Genomic DNA, 21,475 nt, shown 5'->3' with positions numbered 1-21,475 from the left:
ACCCCTTAATGGATTGAAAATCTTTAGGGCATTTTTGGTTTGTGTAAAAATATTTTTTTAAAAAAACATTTATGTGAATTTTTTTTTATGTGGTTAGATGTAAGAATCTTTTTGTACTGATTAGCTATCAATTAGTGTGAAAAGATACATTCGGACCAATAGATATGAAAATAATTCCATACCTAACTACTAACTACATGATAAAATTCTTTTCACATTTCACATATTTCTCGAGAAATAATTTTATGAAAACCAAAATTATAACGAAAAAATATTCTATGTACCAGCAAACACATTCCCACATCTATGTTCTCTGAGGTGTAAAGCATCTATTTTTAATGTAAAGTCCTTCAAGAAAGTTAAAATCAATGGTTTATATATATTTTTATAAAATTATTATTTTTATTTTTAAAAATCAATCATGATCTCCATGTTAGAGATTGTATATTTCTTAAAAATTAAATCCAAAATCCACCTCAAAGATAGATTTTCAAAAAAGGACTCATAGAAACCTTATCCAAATTATAAAAAGGTTCAAATGATTGCAATTAATATCGGAAAAGATACTTTTTCCACTTTTTTTATTTTTTATTTTTTATCATTTCCCTTTAGTATCTCGCAAAAAATAAAAATCCCTAAATTGTACTTGTTCTCGATTGAAAACGGAGGAATTATCAGGGATATTTCACTAATTTGACCCCTAATGGACCCTCAACATCAAAGAAACCTTAGTTGTTTCTAAATATAAATAAGAAACACATTTTTTATGGCTAGTAACAAGGGACAACTAAGGATATTTCTACCATTTGTTCCTTGCATGTCTCAAGTAACAAAAATGCCCTAGTTTTTTCTGATTACTAATTTGTTGCTTATTTCTAGTGAGGAATAACAATGGTGATTTGAGAGATGCCCTTGAGTGTCGCTAAATCCCAATTCGAAACAAGGGCAATTTGAAAAAAAAAAAAAAAAAAATTTCAAGAGGTATCTAAAATGAAAAGGAAAAAATTAAACCCCAATATTAATTAGAATTTTATGACTTTTTAAAAATTTTGTAAAGATTTTCAACCCTTAAATGAAATTCTACCCTGATAATGGCACTCGAGTCTTCTTGGAAATGCATTCCCATTGATGCATTTTCAGGTTAGGTCTAGCTACTTTTCATGCCAAGATGTTTGAGATGATCACAATTTCATGTCAACTGCTTTTCAAAATGGAGTACGAAAATAAAAAGCAGCAAAATAATGAAGAGATCGCTAATACATAAAACCGATTGTTTAAAAAACGGATCGGTGACCCTGATCGGGCTTCCAAAAAACCGATTCGGATCGGCGAATCGGCGATCCGGATCGGGAATCAGGTGAATCGGTCAGAATAAAGCTTAAAACAAATTCGAAAAAATTATTAAAATTCATTATAAATATTGTTTTTTAGGAATTCAATAAAAAATGAGGGTACTCCATTAAGAATTTTCATGTTTTTGAATGAATATGCGAATATTGATATGTTCTTTCCCTGCATGAACCGCCATTCAGCATTTAATTTACAATATTTCGTGCTCATCCCTACACTGTTGCTGTTGGGACTCGATATGTGAATAATATGGCTGGGATAGGGTGGCCTCAGAATCATCATCTCTCTCATTTTCTCTTTGAATAATATGGATTAAAAAAAAAAATAACAAATTTTCAAAAAAATCGATCATGGATTAAAAAAAAAATCACAAATTTTTAAAAAATTCTATCATGGATTACAAAAAAAAATTCGATCATGGATTAAAAAAAAAAAATCACAAATTTTCAAAAAATTCAATCATGGATTACATAAAATTCGATCATGGATTACAAAAAAAAACAAACAAAAAAAAACAAAAAATTCAATCGTGGATTACAAAAAAAGAAAAAAACAGTTCGATCATGGATTACAAAAAATTCAATCATGGATTACAAAAAACTCTATCATGGGTTACAAAAAAAGCAAAAAACAAAAAATTCAATCATGGATTACAAAAAAAAAAACAAACATTTCGATCATGGATTACAAAAAAAAAACAAACATTTCGATCATGTATTACAAAACATTCGATCATGGATTACAAAAAATTCTATCATGGGTTACAAAAAAAAAAAAAAAACAAAAAAAGCGATCATAGATTACAAGAAAAGAAAACAAACATTTCGATCATGGATTACAAAAAATTCTATTATGGGTTACAAAAAACCAAAAAATTCGATCATGGATTACAAAAAAACAAAAACAATTCGATCATGGATTACAAAAAATTCTATTATGGGTTACAAAAAACCAAAAAATTCGATCATGGATTACAAAAAAACAAAAACAATTCGATCATGGATTAAAAAAAAATCGATCAAGTATTACAAAAAAATCTATCATGGATTACAAAAAAAAAAAAAAAAAAAAAAAAAAATCCGTACGGACTCGCCGATTCACTGTTCGGACTCGCCGATTCCGTACAGTGAATCGGCGAGTCACTGTGTGGAATCGTCCGGTTCTCTCTAGAACCGGACGATTTCCGCTTTTTCAACCTATCCGGTCCCTTTTCGTGAATTCCGAGTCGAACCGGGCGAGTCCGGTTCGACTCGGCGTTTTTTAAAACGCTGCATAAAACAAAAGAAAACTTGGTGCAACTGTCCCAAGGCACAAGGGTCAATTTTTGAAGGACCCGGTTTCTATTCCAAGCCTCCATACGTAGAAATGCGGACTTCTTAATAAATCTATTTTTGAGATGGATTTTAAGATTACATTTTAAGAACATGTAATCTCTAATATGGGGATCAAGCATATGAAAAAATAAATAAAATTTGAAAACTAGAAATAATAATTCTAACAAGAAAACATTGGACTGTTAGTTTCTATTGTTTTTAGATAGAAAACCTACTTGCATCCATCTTTAAAATCAATGCTTTGCACTTCCTGGACCACATGTGTAGAAATGCGGTCCAACCCGCATGAAACAATTTTCCATCGTGAATATCCCTCTACTCTTGATTGTTGCAACATAGATTCCTCTATTGTGTTTTGAGATGCCTCAAATTAATGTTATAGTTCATTTCTCCCATATATTCATCACACCACTAAAAAAACGTTTGGTGCTAATATTAATGAGCTACAGGTAGTAGCGATATCTAAAATGGGAAGCTTTTTATACTTTCCCTACAGCACAGAAGTTCTATCATTTCCCTTATCGAGTCGTCCATTATGAATTGAGGGTTAAAGTTAAGATTGCCCCAATCAAATGTCACGTCTCTACACTATTTTATTTTTAATCATTTTCTATAAAATATTTTGATACCAAATTTTGGAGGTCCATTCCTCGATTAAATTCGCACTAGCAAAAAATATATAAAAAAATATTTTTAATAAAATAAAATGACCAAAATACCTTTAAAAATGTCAAGGGGTATTTTGGTCATTATATTTTATCAAAAAATTATTTTGAATATTTTTTATAGGTGCACCCCAATGATAAGATGGCACGAACTAAATTTTATATTCATACAATTTGTATAAAAAAAACTAAAAATAAAATACTTTGAGACGTCGGATTTGAGATCAAATGGTGAGTGACTCTCTCGATCAAAATTGGATGGCTGGATGATAGGGAGAAGATATAACTTCTATAATGTAGGGAAAACATAGAAACCTTTCCCATCTAAAATTACATAAAAAAGTGAAGCGTAGAAACCTTTCCCATCTAAATGTAAAGAAAAACATAGAGAAAGTAGTAAATGTGCAAGCAAAACCATTTTTGACATATTAGAGAGTTTTCAACCTCCGTTCTGTAAATTGTCATTAGTGCTGGGTAAATCTTACTTAAAACCACTAAAATTTAATATATATTTTTTAAAAATTGTATCATTCAGCTGGGACTGCATTTCTACATTTGCTGTCCCCAGGGTATAAAATGGAAACAAATAGGTGGTTCATCTAAAAAAATTGAAACGAATGGTCCAAATGTTTTTTTAATGGAATTATTATTCTTAAAGTTCAAAATTTATTTATTGTTTCATATTCACGATCTCCATGTAAGAGATTACATGTCCTTAAAAAATTAGGCCAAAAAATCGATCTCAAAAATAGCTTTTTAAGACGTGACTCGTTTCTACATGGACTCATAGAAACCGTATCCATTTTAAAATAGAGCAAATCTAAGATCAGAAATCAAATAAAATTATGAAAGAAAAGATAAATAGGAAAATAAAAAGAAAATAGTAGAAAACTTACCAATTCTTCCCTCATGCCCAATACTTGGAGTTGGGGCATGAATTAGACTGATGAATTGTATTCGCAATTACTTATCACCAACTAGAAAAGTTACTTGAATTGAAGAATTGATTGAAAGTGAAATATTTTTTACGAAAAATTTATAGGCAGTGGTGATTGAAACCTAATCGGACCTATTATTTAATTAGGGTTTGGGCATCTTAAGCTAGGGCTCCTAAAAGGTCTAAGATAAATTTAAGACTCTATGGATTAGGGTTGAGGTTTGGGATTTCGAAGTTATAGTTTCTCTCAAGGTTTTAGCCCTCAGATCTTTCAATTGTTTCTTCTCTGACTCACTCTATATCCTTCTGAATGAATGCAACTAGAGTGAAAAGGGGCTTAGGGGTCCTTCATCCACTATCCAAAAACTTTTGGATCAACCAAACTATTTAACATCAATCCATACCACATTGGTGAGCTACAGTTTGAATGAAACTTTGTGGTTGGACTCCTATCATGTTTTTAACCTAATTTAGCCGAATATTGCGAATTTCAGATAAAATCACCTAGGGTTGATCCATTTTTTATCATCTTGACTTCAATTAGTAATTTGAATCCAAATTTTTTTTTTTTTTTTTTTAAAATGTTTATCCAACTTCCTAGAAAATGGTAATTTGTAGAATTTGGTGGCCTTGGATAACTCCATGTTAAGTTGAATTCGTCCTTTACCAGTTTCAATACTCAAAAGCAATCCAGAGATCCTGAGTATTAAGTAGAAAGGTAGCTTGAACTGAAAATCACCATTTCTAGATTTAAAGAGCTTAAGAAGGCTTCTAGGGCGTTCTAGAGTCAATCCAACCTCTCATGGCTTCGCCGACATGCTGTGTGTTAAAATTAATGCGCTATGCATCGACACAAATGCGATATGCATCGGCCGTATAAAAATGCCACATGCCTTCTCCTTTGTACTATAGGTCCATCATGATTCGGCTTTTGATTCTAGGTCCTACATTTGAATGAGCTTAACTTGGGTTTTGGAAGACAAATTAGATTTTGGGATTCTAAACTGGTATTGGGGTCACTTGAATATCGAGTTAGGGACAACTGAAGAAAGGTAATTCCTAGGCTTGGGGTAAAGTTTTAGGGTTTGGGACACTTAGAATCTCGATCAGCAAAAATAGGGGTCTATAGTTGCCCAGCATCTTAAGCACCATGAGTGCCAAAGAAGTGGATCCCATAATCAGAAGAATAAAATATAAATGTTAATCTGAATTCATCATCAGATGCTCACGTTTGCTGCCCTCTCTTAAGACATTTGGGACATCAACCACTGCCCTGTTTTTAGGACAATTGGACCCATTTATCCAGGGTCACTTAGCCTATGCTTAGGAAGTACGTATTATCACTTGGCTTGGGTTTAGGTCTTGTCATGTCATTGACTTTGGGAACTTGAACTGACTTGAATTGCAATAGAGTGGATAACTTTTCACCTGATTGAATAATTTGGCCTCTTTAGTCCCAATGCTCAAAGATCAAGGCATTGGATGGCTATGGAGGAAAGTTTCAATTGAGCAGATTTTTTTTTTGTTGAGAAACTCAATTGAGCAGATTATTTCTTTTTCAAAGCATCTGTTCAAATTTGAGTGAATTGTCTCTCTTCACAACGAGCAAGACTTTTTTTTAATCTTTTTGTATCAGAGAGAGGGAATAATCACCATTTGTAGCTTGTTGAAAATCCCTTAAGGAAAACCCTTTGAAGTTCCAAAAAAAAAAAAAAAAAAAAAGAAAAAACTTTGAAGAAACTTTTTAGAAAACCCTTTGAATAAAATTTTAAAAAATGAGAGAGCTGTTGAGAGAGATCGAAAATACAAAGTAGTACCAGGTTACGATTTTAAAAAGAGAAATAAAGGTTTTTGAAGACCACATAAGATAAAATTAAGTCAGCATCAGCAGCCTTTACAAGCTCCACACAGCACAAGAACCCAAGAAGGAAGCAACAGGAAGGGGAGAGAGAGAGAGAGAGAGAGCGAGAGAGAGAGAGAGAGGGCAACTTTTTTGAGTTCAGATGAATGCTTGTACAAATCTTTTGGATGGGACTTTTAACTAACTTGTGCTTTTAACAGGTACAATACTCAAATACACATACAAACAGGCATAAAGATTTTCATCATTTTCGTGCTAGGATGGTGGCTCTTTGCAGTGAAATGGGCCAAGGTTTGCTTCTACTCAAAGTGTTTGCGGTTATCAATGTATCTTTTCTTCTAAGGTTCTGGTTTTTACCGGCCAATAATGAGTCTATTCAGATTTGGGTCTTTTATTGTATTATTGTGTTTTGGACCATACACAATGCAGTACTTTTTAGGTTTTTTTATCAACTCTCTACATAGCCTGAGGAAAGACTTTTAACCTTTCCTACTCTCACTGATTCAAGGTGGAGCAGAATCGCCCACAAACCCTGAATATCTTTGCAAGCTTCAATAAATGCTTCATATTTCTTACCCACAATCTCTCTCTCTCTCGCCCCACAAGCCAAAAAACAATCTCTTTATAACCAAAAAAGACGAGGATCCGGTATCTATGTGGCCAAGCCCGCATATGTAAAAATGCGGGCCTCTTAATAAAATCTAATTTTGAGATGAATTTTAGGGCTTAATTTTTAAGGACATGTAATCTCTAACATGGAGATCATGAATATGAAAAAAGTATATAAATTTTAAAAACTAGAAACAACAATTCTAGTAAGAAATATTTGGACCATTAGTTTCCATTGTTTTTAAATGGAACACTTACTTGCATCCATCTTTAAGATGAATGCTTTACACTTTTTAGAACGCATATGTAGAAATGCGATCCAGCCTGCATGAAACAATTTTCCAAAAGACAATCTCTCTCCATAGCCAAAAAACAATCTCTCTCTCTCTCCATATTTTTTTTGCAGGCTTCCTCTATTACGACAGCTAAAGACTGTAATGACCTGTCAATGAAAGTACTTCAACACTATGATACGAGCTTCTTGAAATAAGAAGACATGCCACTAAACAAAAGAATATACCATTTCTACACAGCACAATGAAGTTCAGAAAGTGAAAATGAGACCAGCAATCTGGAGAGAGCATCAAAGTAGCCAAGATTGTTACAATGGTAGAGAGAGAGAGAGAGCATCAAAGTAGCCAAAATTGTTACAATGGTAAAGAGAGAGAGAGAGAGCATCAAAGTAGCCAAAATTGTTACAATGGTAAAGAGCACATAGACGTATGTCTCAAAAGTGAAATGAAGACTAACCATCAATAAGGCGAACTTGAGTATTAAGGGTACGAGACAACTCATTCATGATGTTCCAAGGGTCAGCAACCATAAAACTGTCTGAATCAGGCATGATAACCTTGATTCCAAGCTTAGTTATCGAGTCAATATGGCATGCAGTGAAAGGATTGCTCCACATTAGGCGGCTCATGGAGGGAGCCACAAAGAGGGGTTTCTTGTTGTAGTCCCATCCACGCACCAGACAAGTCAGCAAGTTGTCACAGAGCCCCATTGCAATCTAGAGAGACAAATTCTCAGGTTAAAAGCTTGTTTTTTTCCCATGTATGACACAAACTTCTAAAAAAAACTAAGTGCCAAGCTAAAATAATGTAAGCAGTGGCCGCGGAAGTAATTAATAAGCTCTAATGACTGAATTAATGGCAAGCTGAAATTGAATAGATACACCCATATTGCAACTTGTACTATATAGCTCAAGTCATGAGCGGACTAAGATCTCTCTCTCTCTCTCTCTCTCTCTCATGGCATCTTTAGGAGAATGGTGAGGCCTAACTTTAGCAATGGAGAAGAAACCATTGTGACTGACAAAGCTAGGAGGTTGTTTTTTTCACCAACTTCACGACAAATTAAGAGATTAGCATGTATACTCAAATATGGGGAATTAGCAATAATTTAGAGAAACATTAAAGCAGGGCGAGAAACAGAGGAACTAAACAGAGTCAGAATTTGCAGTCGTTTGCTTCCTAACAGAACAGAAAGAATCGGTCATTGTTGGGGCCAACACGTTATTACCAGGCCAATAGTTTGACCACTGAGAGGTTATGGCTCTAACTAATGAGTTAACAGTCCTGGTTTTTCTGTGATGAATTTAACCTCAAACCTTTTGAATATTTATCCTTGTGGTTAAACTAATAACATGGGATGCGAGTGCATAGACAATCAAAGCTTCCAAATGACAATTGAGGCCTTGTAAACGTAGCAGATCTTGTCATTTTATTTACAAATCCGCTTTGGTCACTCTTTGAATAATTCTTGAAACTTCTAAAGAAGCGGCTTTAAGAGGGGCTTACTGTTAGTTTCTTGTATCTCAAGTACAAAGCTATGGTATCTTTTCATAGCCAGCTTGCAACGGGTCAAAAGACTCTTATATGCTCCTTCATCCATATTGAATGCACTTAAAATAGGGAAAAGGTATTTATGGAAATTATCTTAGTTTTTAATTCAAACTCACTAGCAGTGTTTACAAGCTTGGCTGAGTCCACTCGGACTTGGCCTTTTCTAGGCAGAGTACTCAGGTACAACTCAGGTTGATTTAAAAATATAAAAATTACTAAATGGTGGAATCAATGTATAAATATTTTACATGTAATTTGGGACAATGATTTGTGACTTTTTCTTTTCCTACGCCATCTTTTTATATTTTCCTCCTTTTTTTGGGAATTTTTTGAAATGTCTCAAAAAATAAATCATTTTTTCGATACCAATGTTTTATACATTTTTCAGATTATTCGAACTTTTTATGTTGTTTGTGGTTCAGTTACATTTTTCAGCTTATTTGGACTCACACTACTCGGGTGAGTCCACCCCAATAACTCAACTCGCCAGGGCCGAGCGAGCCCGAGGCCCAAACCAAGTTAAACATTGCTTGCAAGAATGATTGACTGTTACCTTGTATCCCTAACCCGAGAAAAGCTAAGGACCAAAGAGCTATTAAATGCCCCTTGAAACTTTGCCAATAAGATTATCTCCATGGTCCTTGCTAATTGCCTCTAGCCCTCTTCTTTCGTCTGAACATAGGGCTTTTGCTAAAAAGGCCAACCAATTAGGAGAACTCTTTTCTAGGCTATAGAGCTACCTGGTGGAGGAAAACTAAGGTCTAAGGATGAGGCTTAAAGTATTGTGATCGTATTGAATATAGTAACACTAGTAACAAATTACCTTGCCAAGTGTGTTGGCTGACAATGGAACAATAACCATAGCATCTGCCCACTGGCGAAGCTCAATGTGACACACTTTGTCCCCTAGCTTATTCCACTCTTTCCATTGCTCATCATCTGTATAGAGAGCTACCTCACTAGGAATCAATGCTCTGTCAATGAAGTGCATAGCACGCTTGGTAGCCACTGCCCTGACTTCAGCCCATTCACATAAACGGTGACAAAATTTAAAAAGTTGGATTGCAACTACACTTCCACTTGCAGCCAAGAGAATCCGTGGTTTACGTAACTTAGTACCACTTTGTTGAGACTTAGTACCACTTTGTTGAGACTTTGCTTTCATGTTAGTTCTACTCTGAGTTCTCATTGTCACCTGTCAAAAGGAACAATTCTATGAGAAAATGAGCACTAAGGGGTAGCACATGAACCACATGGGCAAAACATAATATGGTAGGGATATTTGTTCCAAAATGGGAACATGCATGACAATATGCTCATCAAAATAAAAGAACGGTCCACCCCAGAAATTTTTCTTAGGTGTGGTCTGTGCATTTTAGCCGCATCTATAATTGATAGACATAATTGCATATCATCAAGAATTTATTCTCTTCATCTGTGCTTATGTCCTTTTCCGAGTGTGCTTACACTCTGCATTGTATGAACATAAAGGTCTAAGACCAATCAAGGACACCACATCCATATTTCTATATATCAAATAGGAAAAATATACAATAAAATATGATTCATATTGTCACAGTAACAATGATAACATGGTGGTTTATCACCATCCAATCAATAGGTTGGACAGTGATCAAGAGAATAGGGACTTCGGTTGGAGGCAATGGAGATCGAAGCGAAAGTGGGTATTAGCGATTTATTAATTGAATTGTACAATGAGACCCACTCCCTGAGATGGTGATAACCTCCGAGTTATAGGGTAATGATGAGTGTATGGATCGTATCATATGTAACCTTCACAATCTATCCAATCTGTACTTAACACAATACTCCATGACAGTAAACCAGACGCATGGGTGCTAGTCCAACTCTGGCCAATAAATTGAATTGCCAGTCCGCCATTTTACTCTATCAAGGGCCATACGCTTAATGAGACCTTAAGTCTCCATATCTTTTCTCACCACTTGCAACCATGTCCTTTTGGCCTTGCCCCTTGCCCTTTTTTAGCCTCCCACTTGAACCACCAACTCGCACCTCCTAAAAGGTACTGGGTCTGTGCTACACATGGCTAGCCCACCTAAGTCTAACTTCTCTCATCTTATTGCATATATATATATATATATATATATATATATATATATATATGAACTAGAATATCTCCGTCCTCCAGTTCTGAATATATAACAGTAAAAGCATATTGCAACTTCTACTTAACAGGGGGAACACGACCATATCAATACCACTCAAAAGCCACTAATGAGCATATTGGCAAGCACCTTTATGAATATAGAAGACAAGAGGGTGGAAAACAAATACTGATTTATACAAAAACTATGATTGGCATTCAAATACAGTAATGACAAGGAAGCACTTTTGGAAATGAGAACAGGCAGAATCCACAACTGCCAAGATATCGCCATGAGAGTGTTAGCTTTGGGGTGAGAACACCACGCGTTTAAAAGCTTTCTGCAACTAGGTGCCAATCCGCTTGATCGGACGAATTTCCACCAGAAACCACAACCTCTAGAATAATAATTTAACTATGCTAATGATTTGCATGGGTTTATGAAGATCACACAATTGCAATCACAACCCATTTCTCAATCACATTCCATTTCTCAATCATATTTTGTGATCTTGAGATGCTTTTGCCAAACTCATATTTGTACTAGATTTAAGGGCCCAGGATTAAGTAGTTTTTGGTAAACAGCCTTTTTTTTAAATTATAATACATGCATTCATCAGTTAACTAATGCTAACAGCCATGTATTAATACATTGCAAGCTCTTATTACCATGAAGCCGTTTTATCGTGGGTGCTGGTTTTCAACTTTGAATAATTGTGACCAGACCAGCACAGAGGCTGCACTAAGTGAAAGGAGTAGCTTGGCTTGATGAGGAATGTTTTGAATGTAACATATTTTAAGTCACATTTTTCTAAAGAATTGTATACTATGAGACCATTTATCATTGATACAAGGAAGTTACAATTACTTCTAGTCATTAGATGACAAATTGGAAATCTTACGGTGTGTCACAAAGTTTGAGAAATTTTCTCTTGAACTTGTCTAGTCAATGACACTCTTACAATCACACGATGAGAAATCTGACGGACAAGAGTGATTGTGACCTTGTATCAAAAGTAAATGGTCTCTTTGTACACTTTTCTTTTTTCTAATTTTCTTGGACAATTATAAGGTGCTTTGGAGACAAAGTATCAAAGAGCAGAAGATAGTCTACAAGACAGCCAACACCTAAATTGTCCGATTAAATGAAAAACTAATTTACAACAAGAAGTTAGAAGTAGAATTGGACTAAGAGATACAGAGCACTCGATCAGCATTAGTCTCAAACTTTCAACGAAAAGGGGAGACCTAACATGTGAATTAAAGAGATTGGGATTTTGCTATTCAGTATTCATCAAGTTCTGGATAAAGGAATCCCAATTGTTACAAATTTGAAAATATTCTTACAGTAGGAGATCCACCATTCCACTCAATGGGCTTGTTATTTTAAAAACATAAGAGATACCAAAACAAGAAGAGGAGGGGCCAATGCACATTTTTAAATTTCATGCTAAATGTTCTCTCCGAGAATCCTATAGAGGCGATAAAAGCCATAAATATACAGAGAGAGAGAGATGTCTCGTTGGACAAATCTCGAAGATCAATACCATAAAAGAACAAAAACAGATCTGTCTTTCAGGGAGTCCAACACATCAGATCTGAGTTTCAAGGTACTAAAACCTTGCGATAATAGGCCCACAGTCGAGCATGAAGTATGATTTAGAAACATTAAAAAGCAGTCAAATTCCACAAAAAGAGAAAAAAATAACCTAACATCTAAAAATTGAATCAATTAGCCATGTTCTTCTAAGCCAAATTCATACGATATCCAAAATTCTATTGCTTATTTGTTCATTTCAGTGATCTTAATGAGGTGTCTTAAAGATAAGGACAAAAGAAAAATGGGAAGCATACCATTGCAGATAACTGAACCCCATTGATAGTTTAAGCCAATGACGTTTACAACTAGAAAATAAGCCAATAGTCACTCATTAACTATCCTTGCAATGAGGAAGTAACTACAGAAAAATAATGACGTGAAAAATGAAATATAGAACCAGCAAATAGTATACCAAGATAGACATATTCACAAAAAAATAATGTCTGGCATCTCTTCAAGGCATCCAAGAGATCCAAAAAAGAAATAAAGAAAATTCGGAGAATGAATAGAAACTAACAATCAATTACCAAATAAAACCGACCTTCAAACACCATAATGGGCAAATAATTTGATTATTCTTGATAATGCATCTCTCTCTCTCTCTCTCTCTCTCACACACACACACACACACACACACGCACATATATATATATATATATATATATATATATATATATATATATATATATATATATATATATATATATATACACACACACACTTCTCGCAGAGGAACATCAATTATTAAGATGCATAATACAAATATTGAAATAGGAAAATGCGACAATATTAATTAGTGTTAATAATAAATACAAAAAGATGAAATGAATTATGAAATGAGAAATTATCCAAGATATTCTAAGAATTCAGATGATGATCAAGATCAACCAATTTTAGAACACCAAGAAATGACCACAATGGATCAAACCATTCAAAAAAAAAGGGATCTCTCGGAATTCTAGCACGGACACAATAAACAGCACCATGCGTCAGTTTGAGGCTACAATGCTATAGTCACAGTGAAAAGTAAACAAAAAATGCCAAAAGATCCATAAAATAATTAGTTCACGATCAAACATATCCTATAAAATGAGGAGATCATCTAGATCAACCAATTTGTAACATCAATCTACAAGTAACAACTGATCCAACAAAAACGGAAATACAAAAGTAAGAAATTAATGGGCTGGATGAATTCCAACATAGAGGCAGCAAATATTAAGATGCATCGTACAAGTAACAGAAAAAAGAGTGAATGATTAATTAATTAATGACCAAACATATTCAAAGAAATTCTAACCAGTTACATAACATTGAGCACCGTTGATAGACCATTAAAATAAGTAAATAAATAAACAACTGTCTGAATTCTAGAGCTGAGAGACAAGAAAACTTAAGATGAATAATACAAATATTGCAGAATATGACTGAAAATATACAATCACATTGAATAATCAACCAAAAAATGCAAAAAAGTAATCAATCTACTTAGAGCAATTGATTAACCATAGGAAAAAAAAAGTAAGGAATTAAAGAGCCAGCTGAGTTCCAGCACAGAGCTATAAATATTAAGATGCATAATACAAGCACTGCAAAATTCACTTGAGAACCGTAAAGATACAAATACAGTGGCTAATCTACCAAAGCGAATCCACAAAAACTTCAAAGAAACACAATGGCAAAAAATAGTTAAAGAAATTTTGGAGATGATCAAGATTAACCAATTGCTTGGTATCAATAGACTGAGAACAGTCAAATTCGATCACAAAAAGATAAACAAAAAAGAAATTCAAGAGAAAGAACCTAAACGAAACAAAACAGAAACCCTAGCTGGAGACTGAAAACGCAATGCTCTTCTCATCCGCGGGGGCCGGGGGGAGGGGGCGAGAGAGGACCATTTGAAAAACGAAATTGGGGCAGTTAGCATATATATGGAGGGAAAATGAGAGAGAGAGAGAGAGAGAGAGAGAGAGAGAGAGATTGCTTGTATAAGGCCGAGGCCCAAAACAATCCAAGTAAGGCACATCTTTGACCTCTAATTATAAAATTTAAAACTTGAAAAATAGTGTATATCACACGTATCTATGAACACTTAAACATTTTGAAAATTGACTGTCCAAAAATGCATTACAAGATGCAATATTTTAGAGACTTGAAATCTATTTTTTCACGTGTCTATATATCTTGAGGTTGAGATAATCAAATTGAGAATTTTTGGGTATCAAAACAACTTCTTTTAGTGAATTTTTGAGGTGTGCCTTAATTTAATTGTTTAGGGCTTCGCCTTTATATAAACTTTTTCCAGCATTAAAATGTAGAATTAAGGTGTACCTTAAAATCTATCATAAGAGTTGTATGGATGTCGGAAAATCCTGCAATTGATTATCTCGACATCAAGATGTATGAATCATCATCATCATCATTTTAGCCTTTTCGCAATTAATTGAGGTCAGCTACATGAATTCCGATTTTCATTATGCTATAATAAAGGTCATATCTTTGGTAAGGTCATAAGTCCCTGTATATTTTGAACTACTTCCAACTATGTCTTTTTAGGCCTATCCCTTGCCATTTTCAATCCTTTCATTTGAAATAATTTGCACCTTCTAATAGGTGTTGTACTTTATCGACGCCACACAAGGCAAACCCACCTAAGTTTACTCTTTTTCAATTGATCGCCTATTGGTGCTACACCTAAATTCTATCGAGTAGATTCATTGCAAATTCTATTCATTCTTGTCTTGTCACTCATCCATTTCAATTTCCTTATCTTTGTTACACTCATTCTATGGGTATATTGTTTTCTATCCGCCCAATATAGAACACCTTGTCTTTATTCTAAGATGCTTTTTGGGGCTTCACTTATTCAAGGCGGTTTTTTTATTCTATATTTTCTGCACAAATTTTTCTATTATTTTTTTATTACTATTTCTTTTTTTGTTTGGTTCCGGTAGTTCCAAAATTAAAATCCATGAGGCTTTGATTTGTCTCATTAAGTGTTTGACATAGTTCCTCAATCTCAAATCTGAGCTCGCACCTCAGATCTGATGTCACCATAGCCTCTTTGCTTAACCTATTTGCATCTATGCCTTAGATTAGTATAAAAAAAAAATTATGCTTTCTTATGCTCAAATCAAAGCCTCAGATTTGCGCACTCAGTTGGTGGTTTGCTGTTGTTGTTTCCCTCTTTGAATACCCAAGTTCGATGTTCATCAATTTGTATAACCCATGAATTTTTATTCTGTTATGTTTTTTATTCAGTTTGCTGTCTGAGAAGGGCAGCTTACCTTAACTGATAAAATTTGGGATCGAATTTTGCTTGGGTTTGCTTTCATTTCACAGTCTTATATTTTTCTCTCTATTTGCATAATTATTTTCCAAATGATAACCAGAACTTGAGCCTCTGTACAATGATTATCGGAAATTGAGGCGTAAAATCAGCCGATGGAAGTTTTATGCTGATTCGTGTGGATGAATTCATAGATGAACTATTAACGAAGGATCATTCTTGTGACATTGCACTATTACCTGTTCCTAAGAGATGGACTTTTGAATTAGAGGGCAGTTAGAACCTAGAAGAAGTGCATTAGAAGATGACTTTGAAGAGAAAGAAGACCAAGCCATGGAAGCATTTGAAAATGGGGCACATGAAAAAGGATTCCTATCATGCATGGAAGGAGTATTGGAAGGGAAAGAGATAGGGACAGGAGGAGTGATAGTCATAAGCACAGGGAGCGGGATTATGACCGTGATTGGGACTAAGACCGTGGTAGAGGAAGAGATAAAGATGGAGAAAGAGAGCGAGACTGGTATCATCGTGATCGCTTCGGTTCCGTTGTAATGCCTGTGCATCCCTCCCATCAGGCCACTCGTCCATTGTGTCTTCTGATGATAACTACTAGCAGTTGATGTTTGTGCCATTTTGGAGAGGACAGCAGTTGACAGTGCAGGTCATCTATGAGATTAGAAGAATCGGTAAATTGTTAAGTTGTCAGGTTACCATTTGGTATTTCGTCTCTCTTGAGCCTATGTTTCCAGTTTTTTACAGTTTTTCACCTCTCAAGCATTTGAGCCTATGTTTCCAGTTTTTCTGATTGGTGAAGCCCTCAACCTGATTGCGCCTCTTTGTTCATTTGACATCGTAACCCAGGTAAATCATTGTTGTCTTGCTTCCCTCCAATGACGGACTATTGGTGAGCTAGATCTAAAAGGTGACTTTAAATCCACTTTTGAAAATGGTCTTAAAAAGTAGTCGATCTGCAAAATAGCTATCGAGTCGTGTTTTGACTTGTTGAGCTGTCTCTCTGCCAAGTTGTGTTTCGATTCGCTGATATGTCTCTCGGCTGAGTCGTGTTTGACTCTCTGATCTGTTTCTTTGCCGAGTAGTGTTTCGACTCTCTGATCTGCTTTGGATCTTACTATTATCATATCTGAATCTAAGGTCCAACTGTGCTTGTTGATCCGCCGTTGATTTCTGTTAGCTCTTCCAAATGCCTCTTGTTTGATGATCGCATTTTTCGATGCTAGTAGATGATCAAGTTTTCTATTACTTGATCACGTTTAATGATTGAGTTTTCTATTACTCAATCATATTGGATAATGGGGTTTTTCGTTACTTCATCATGTGTGATGATCAAATTTACTCAATCATGTCTATCTCGGATTCATGGATGCATGTTGGTTTGTTGTTATGCGAGATTGCTCCGTTCGAGATGTCGGTTTCTACAATTTGCTAAGTTGTAATTGCTCTCTCTTAACTCATATTGAGTTTGAGGGGGAGTGTGGAAATATAGAAACCTACACTTATTTTTTGGAACAATATTTTCATTCATTTTATGTGTTTCCATATTAAGAAGGTGGTTCATTTCATATGTTACTTTATTTAATAGTGCATAACTTTGTAACCTTATAAATTGGGGCTCTTGTTTATATCTTGTTCACAACTTTGATAAGCTTTGAAATAATCTTTTATGGGCGCCTAAGTCCCAAATACATAAATACAATTTCTCAAACTTATAAACATCCCTTAGAGGGTGAGGTCTATATAAGGCCCCCTTCTTATACTATAGAAGAATGGCGTCTAAGTTATCGCCCTACGAGTAATGTGTTATGACTGTTGTTATGTTATCGCCCTACGAGTGTTGTGTTATGTTATTGCCCTACAAGTGACGTGTTATGACTGTTGTTATGTTATCGCCCTACGAGTGTTGTGTTATGTTATCGCCCTACGAGTGACGTGTTATGACTGTTGTTATGTTATTGCCCTACAAGTGTTGTGTTATGTCGACGGTTGACAGCGCACACAACAAATATGCCACCCAATTTTTAAAAGAATTTTAGAGCTTACCCCTACGGATGTTATGTTATCGCCGTACGAGTGACAGTTATGATTGTTGTTATGTTACGCCCTACGAGTGACGTGTTATGACGATGGTTGAAAATGTACACAACAAATATGCCCCCCAATTTTAAAAAAAATTTTAGAGCTTACCCCTACCGGTTGAAATTGCCCGTGTCATTGTTGCGACCCTCCAAATCACTGTAGCGAATCGTCGAGTTATCGCTACGAATCGACGGTTCACCTCTAGACACGCCTGATTTCCAGTATCACTGTAGCGAACGTCGAGTTATCGCTACGAATCGGCGGTTCGCGGTTCACCGCTAGACACGCCCGATTTCCTGTTATAAGCGAGAATCGGTACGGGATGATCAATTCCTGGGTTGAATCAGCCGATTCCATGCCGACTCGACGATATTTAAGCCATTGATTTTAACATATTTCATTTGCAATGGCATGAAGAAGATGGATCAATAAATCCTTTTATGATTTTACTACTTCAAGCAATACGGGTGGCCATGGGAGTTCGGTTGGGAGAGTTGCAGAGAAGAAGGACTAGGGGTACTTTTTTTAGAAATGAGGAGAGATGAGAGGAAGACCGGTTCTGCAGGTCATCGGTTTGCCTTTATTGATACTTGGGGCAAATCTGCACCGTCCCATTACAATGGCGGTGTGGATTTCAAAGCCCGTACTATAACAAATGCGGGCCTTCCCACACCAAACAATTTTCTAAAAGTAAATGGTATCTTTATATACTTTTCTAAAGAAACCAAATTGATATTCATAAGGTAATTAGGATCCAACAAGTGAGTGGTGACAAAATAAAAGGGAAATTTACAAAAACCCCCCAGAATATACTATTCATTCAACCTATCCTCGCCCAAACTTTTTCTCACACTTTTTTCCCCTCAACAACATTTTCTCGAAAAAACCCCCCCAAAATAAAAAGTTGTCATTTTTTGGACAGAAATACCCTTACCGCACAATAAAAATTCAATTGGCGGTCCCAAGTTGCCTATTACTGAGGTGAAGAACAACAACGTCCCACCGCTTTGAAATGATTGTCGGATCGTAATAGTCACTGTCGAAGCGAGATCAAACAATGCTGGTGCACGCTGCCACACCGCCGGAGCGATGTGCTCCAAAAGGGTATTGCTGAAACGCAAAATGTATCGCCGAAGCGACGTACTAAACTGCCATATGGAAATGGCTTACTGTAGGAGGGGTTGATCTGACTACCGGAGTGCTTTGGCTCCAAAAGCTTGTTTGTCGGAGCGTGTTTCTATAGTGTCAAAGCGTGTGGGAAAAGCTTCGGGTACATAAAGAAGGGGTACAAAGACAAAAGGCTATTTTGGACCTTTTTTACTTGTTTTTGAGTTGGGGGGGATTTTTGCGAAGATAATTTGTTGAAGGGAAAAACATGAGAGAAAAGTCAGAAGGGATACGTTGAGTGAATAGTATATTCTGGAGGGTTTTTGTAATTTTTCTAAAATAAAAGCTTGTCCCATCAGGTACATGTGGTGTTTAGCAATAGTCAAAGTACTGTACAGAACCTTAATAACGAGGAGAATGATTTCATGCAACGGTTGTATAGTAGTATAATGCAATCATCTTAAAAAACTATGTTAGAGATATTTTTTTGACGCAAATTTTTAAATGTACACTCTTTTCATTTTGAAAAACAATCACAAAAAAGGAAATTTTGAAAATATGCTCTAGAAAATTTTCATTTTAACCCAATTAATATAAGCCGTCCATTTTATTAAGATGGTTAGATATAGGTCTCAAAAGGATTTTTTTTATTTCCAAAGTTTTTATATAGCGTTATCATCATTAGATTAATAATGCTAAAAAATAAAAAGTGATTTTAAATTTGTGAAGGTCTAGATCTTGAAATTCACTTAATGGATGGCTGAGATTCATTCTTGGATAGATACTAATTTTGACCACATCTAAAGTGCAAATTGAACCATAGGGTTGATTATGAGGATGAAAAGAACATGTGTGCAAAAATTGGAGTCATACAATTGCCAAAAATATGGTTTTCTAGATGTGTGGTTGCATTATACTACTATACAACCGTTGCATTGGATCATTTCCCTAATAATAACGAGTAATGATCTAATGCAACTGTTGTATCATAGTATAATGCAACGACACTTTTAAAAAACTATGTTTGTGGTATTTGTATGACCCCAAAATTTCCACACACAATCTCTTCATCTCAATAATCAATCCAAAAAAAAAAAGAAGTTCAATTTGAACTCTAGATATGGTCAAAATGAGTCCCCACCAAAGATGAATCTAGACCATTCATTTTGTGAATTTCAAGATCTTAGCTTTTATGAACTTAAATCATTTTTTTATTTTTTTAACATTGTTCATCTAATGATAATAAAGCCATTCAAAACAATTGGAAGTAAAAAAATCCTTTTAAGGCCTAGATCTAAGCATCCCACTAAAATGAATGGCCTATGTTAATTGAGCTAAAAAAATACTTTCTAAGTTGTGTTTTCAAAATTTTCTTTTTATGATTTTTCATTAGAATGAAAAGAATGTATATTTTAAAATTTGGATCAAACAAATGATCATATGATGATTTTTTAAAGTTGTATCATATTACTATAAAACAGTTGCATGAAATCATTGCTCAATAATAATATTAATAAAAACCCAATCTAAGTTAAGTGATTCCTTGGTACTTCCTCTTTCCTTTACTTTTTGATTCATAAAACATTATCTCTTTGGATTCATATAACATTATCAATTTGGGGTTCAACTGATTTAGATTTTGTCTTTATATAAGGTGAAAGTTTGGCGATGTAGGCATATGAAGAAAAAACACCATAGGCATTCCCATTCTATCAAGAATCAATCATGAGCTGAAAACAATTTAAGAGAGTTGAGGTGTGTTCTAGAGAGATAGATGTCTTGAGAGAGAGAGATGTCTTGAGAGAGGGAAAGAGAGAGAAATGTCCGTGTAGAGAGAGAAACGGAAGACTGCTGAGGCGTATGGATAATTGGTCTTTAGGTTTCTATAAGGCTTAGGCTTCATTATTTTTATAAAGCCTCACCTCAAATCCTCGTCCAAAAAATACTTTCGGTGACGTAAATCTTTAAACTTGAATGCTTGTACAAATCTTTTTATCTTTTAACTATCTTATGTTTTTAAGAGGTACAGTACTCAAATACACACACAAACAGAGCATATATATCTTCATCATGTTCGTGCTACGCTAGTGGCTCTTTGCAGTGAAATGGGACAAGGTTTGTTTAGACAAGTGTTTGCAGGTTTTAATATATGTTTTCTTCTAAGGCTCTGGTTTTTAGTGACGAAGAATGAGGCTTATTCAAATTTGGGGTCTTTTATTGGACCCAGTTTCTATGTGGCTAAGCCTGCATATGTAGAAATGGGGGCCTCTTAATACATCTATTTTGAGATGTATTTTAAAACTTCATTTTTAAGGATATATAATCTCTAACATGGAGATCATAAATATGAATATATAAATAAATTTTAAAAATTAAAAATAATAATTCTAATAAGAAAACATTTGGACCGTTGGTTTCAATTGTTTTTAGATGGAACACATACTTGCATCCATCTTTAAGAAGAATGCTTTACACTTTCTAGACTGCATATATAGAAATGCGGTCCAGACCGTATGAAACAATTTTTCTTATTGTATCATAATGTTTTGAACCATGGCTTTCTGACTCTCTCCATATTTTTTTTGCAGGCTCCCTCTATTATGAGGGCTAAAGACCGTAATGACCTGTCAATGAAAGTACATATACACTACGCTACAAGC

The 21,475-nt window shown here is 34.9% G+C and overlaps 1 protein-coding gene across 5 annotated transcripts; it reads right to left on the bottom strand.

The window, feature by feature from the left end:
• Window positions 1–7,259: 7,259 nt before the first annotated feature.
• On the bottom strand, window positions 7,260–18,184 carry LOC110007049 (phosphopantothenoylcysteine decarboxylase HAL3a). Of its 5 annotated transcripts, none has more exons than XM_088868346.1 (3): window positions 17,817–18,184; window positions 9,424–9,795; window positions 7,260–7,765 (listed from the first exon to the last, which is right to left on the bottom strand). In XM_088868346.1, the coding sequence occupies exons 2-3, from the start codon at window positions 9,787–9,789 to the stop codon at window positions 7,502–7,504; spliced, it is 630 nt and encodes a 209-aa protein (XP_088724472.1). In that variant the 5' UTR covers window positions 9,790–9,795; window positions 17,817–18,184; the 3' UTR covers window positions 7,260–7,501. The 5 variants fall into 5 exon arrangements, with proteins under 5 accessions (XP_088724472.1, XP_088724473.1, XP_020521416.1 ...); XM_088868347.1 differs by having other exon boundaries at window positions 17,823–18,136; XM_020665757.2 differs by lacking the exon at window positions 17,817–18,184 and adding an exon at window positions 14,129–14,435.
• Between the last annotated feature and the right edge of the window lie 3,291 nt (window positions 18,185–21,475).

The sequence above is a fragment of the Amborella trichopoda genome, chromosome 5 (genome assembly GCF_054954075.1).
Source record: "Amborella trichopoda isolate Santa Cruz 75 chromosome 5, AtrichopodaSantaCruz75HAP2 v2.0, whole genome shotgun sequence".
NCBI lineage: Eukaryota > Viridiplantae > Streptophyta > Magnoliopsida > Amborellales > Amborellaceae > Amborella > Amborella trichopoda.
The sequence above is the reverse complement of the archived record's forward strand: the minus strand, read 5'-3'. Positions and strand labels throughout refer to the sequence as shown.

Excerpts from the sequence above, each read along its gene's own strand:
- LOC110007049 (XM_088868345.1), bottom strand. The coding sequence starts at position 14,252 with ATGCTAACTGCCCCAATTTCGTTTTTCAAATGGTCCTCTCTCGCCCCC. Across the intron at positions 9,796-14,150 it reads GTTTTCAGTCTCCAGCTAGG|GTGACAATGAGAACTCAGAG; the intron begins GTTTCTGTTTTG and ends TCCTTTTGACAG. Across the intron at positions 7,766-9,423 it reads CAGCCAACACACTTGGCAAG|ATTGCAATGGGGCTCTGTGA; the intron begins GTAATTTGTTAC and ends TTGTCTCTCTAG.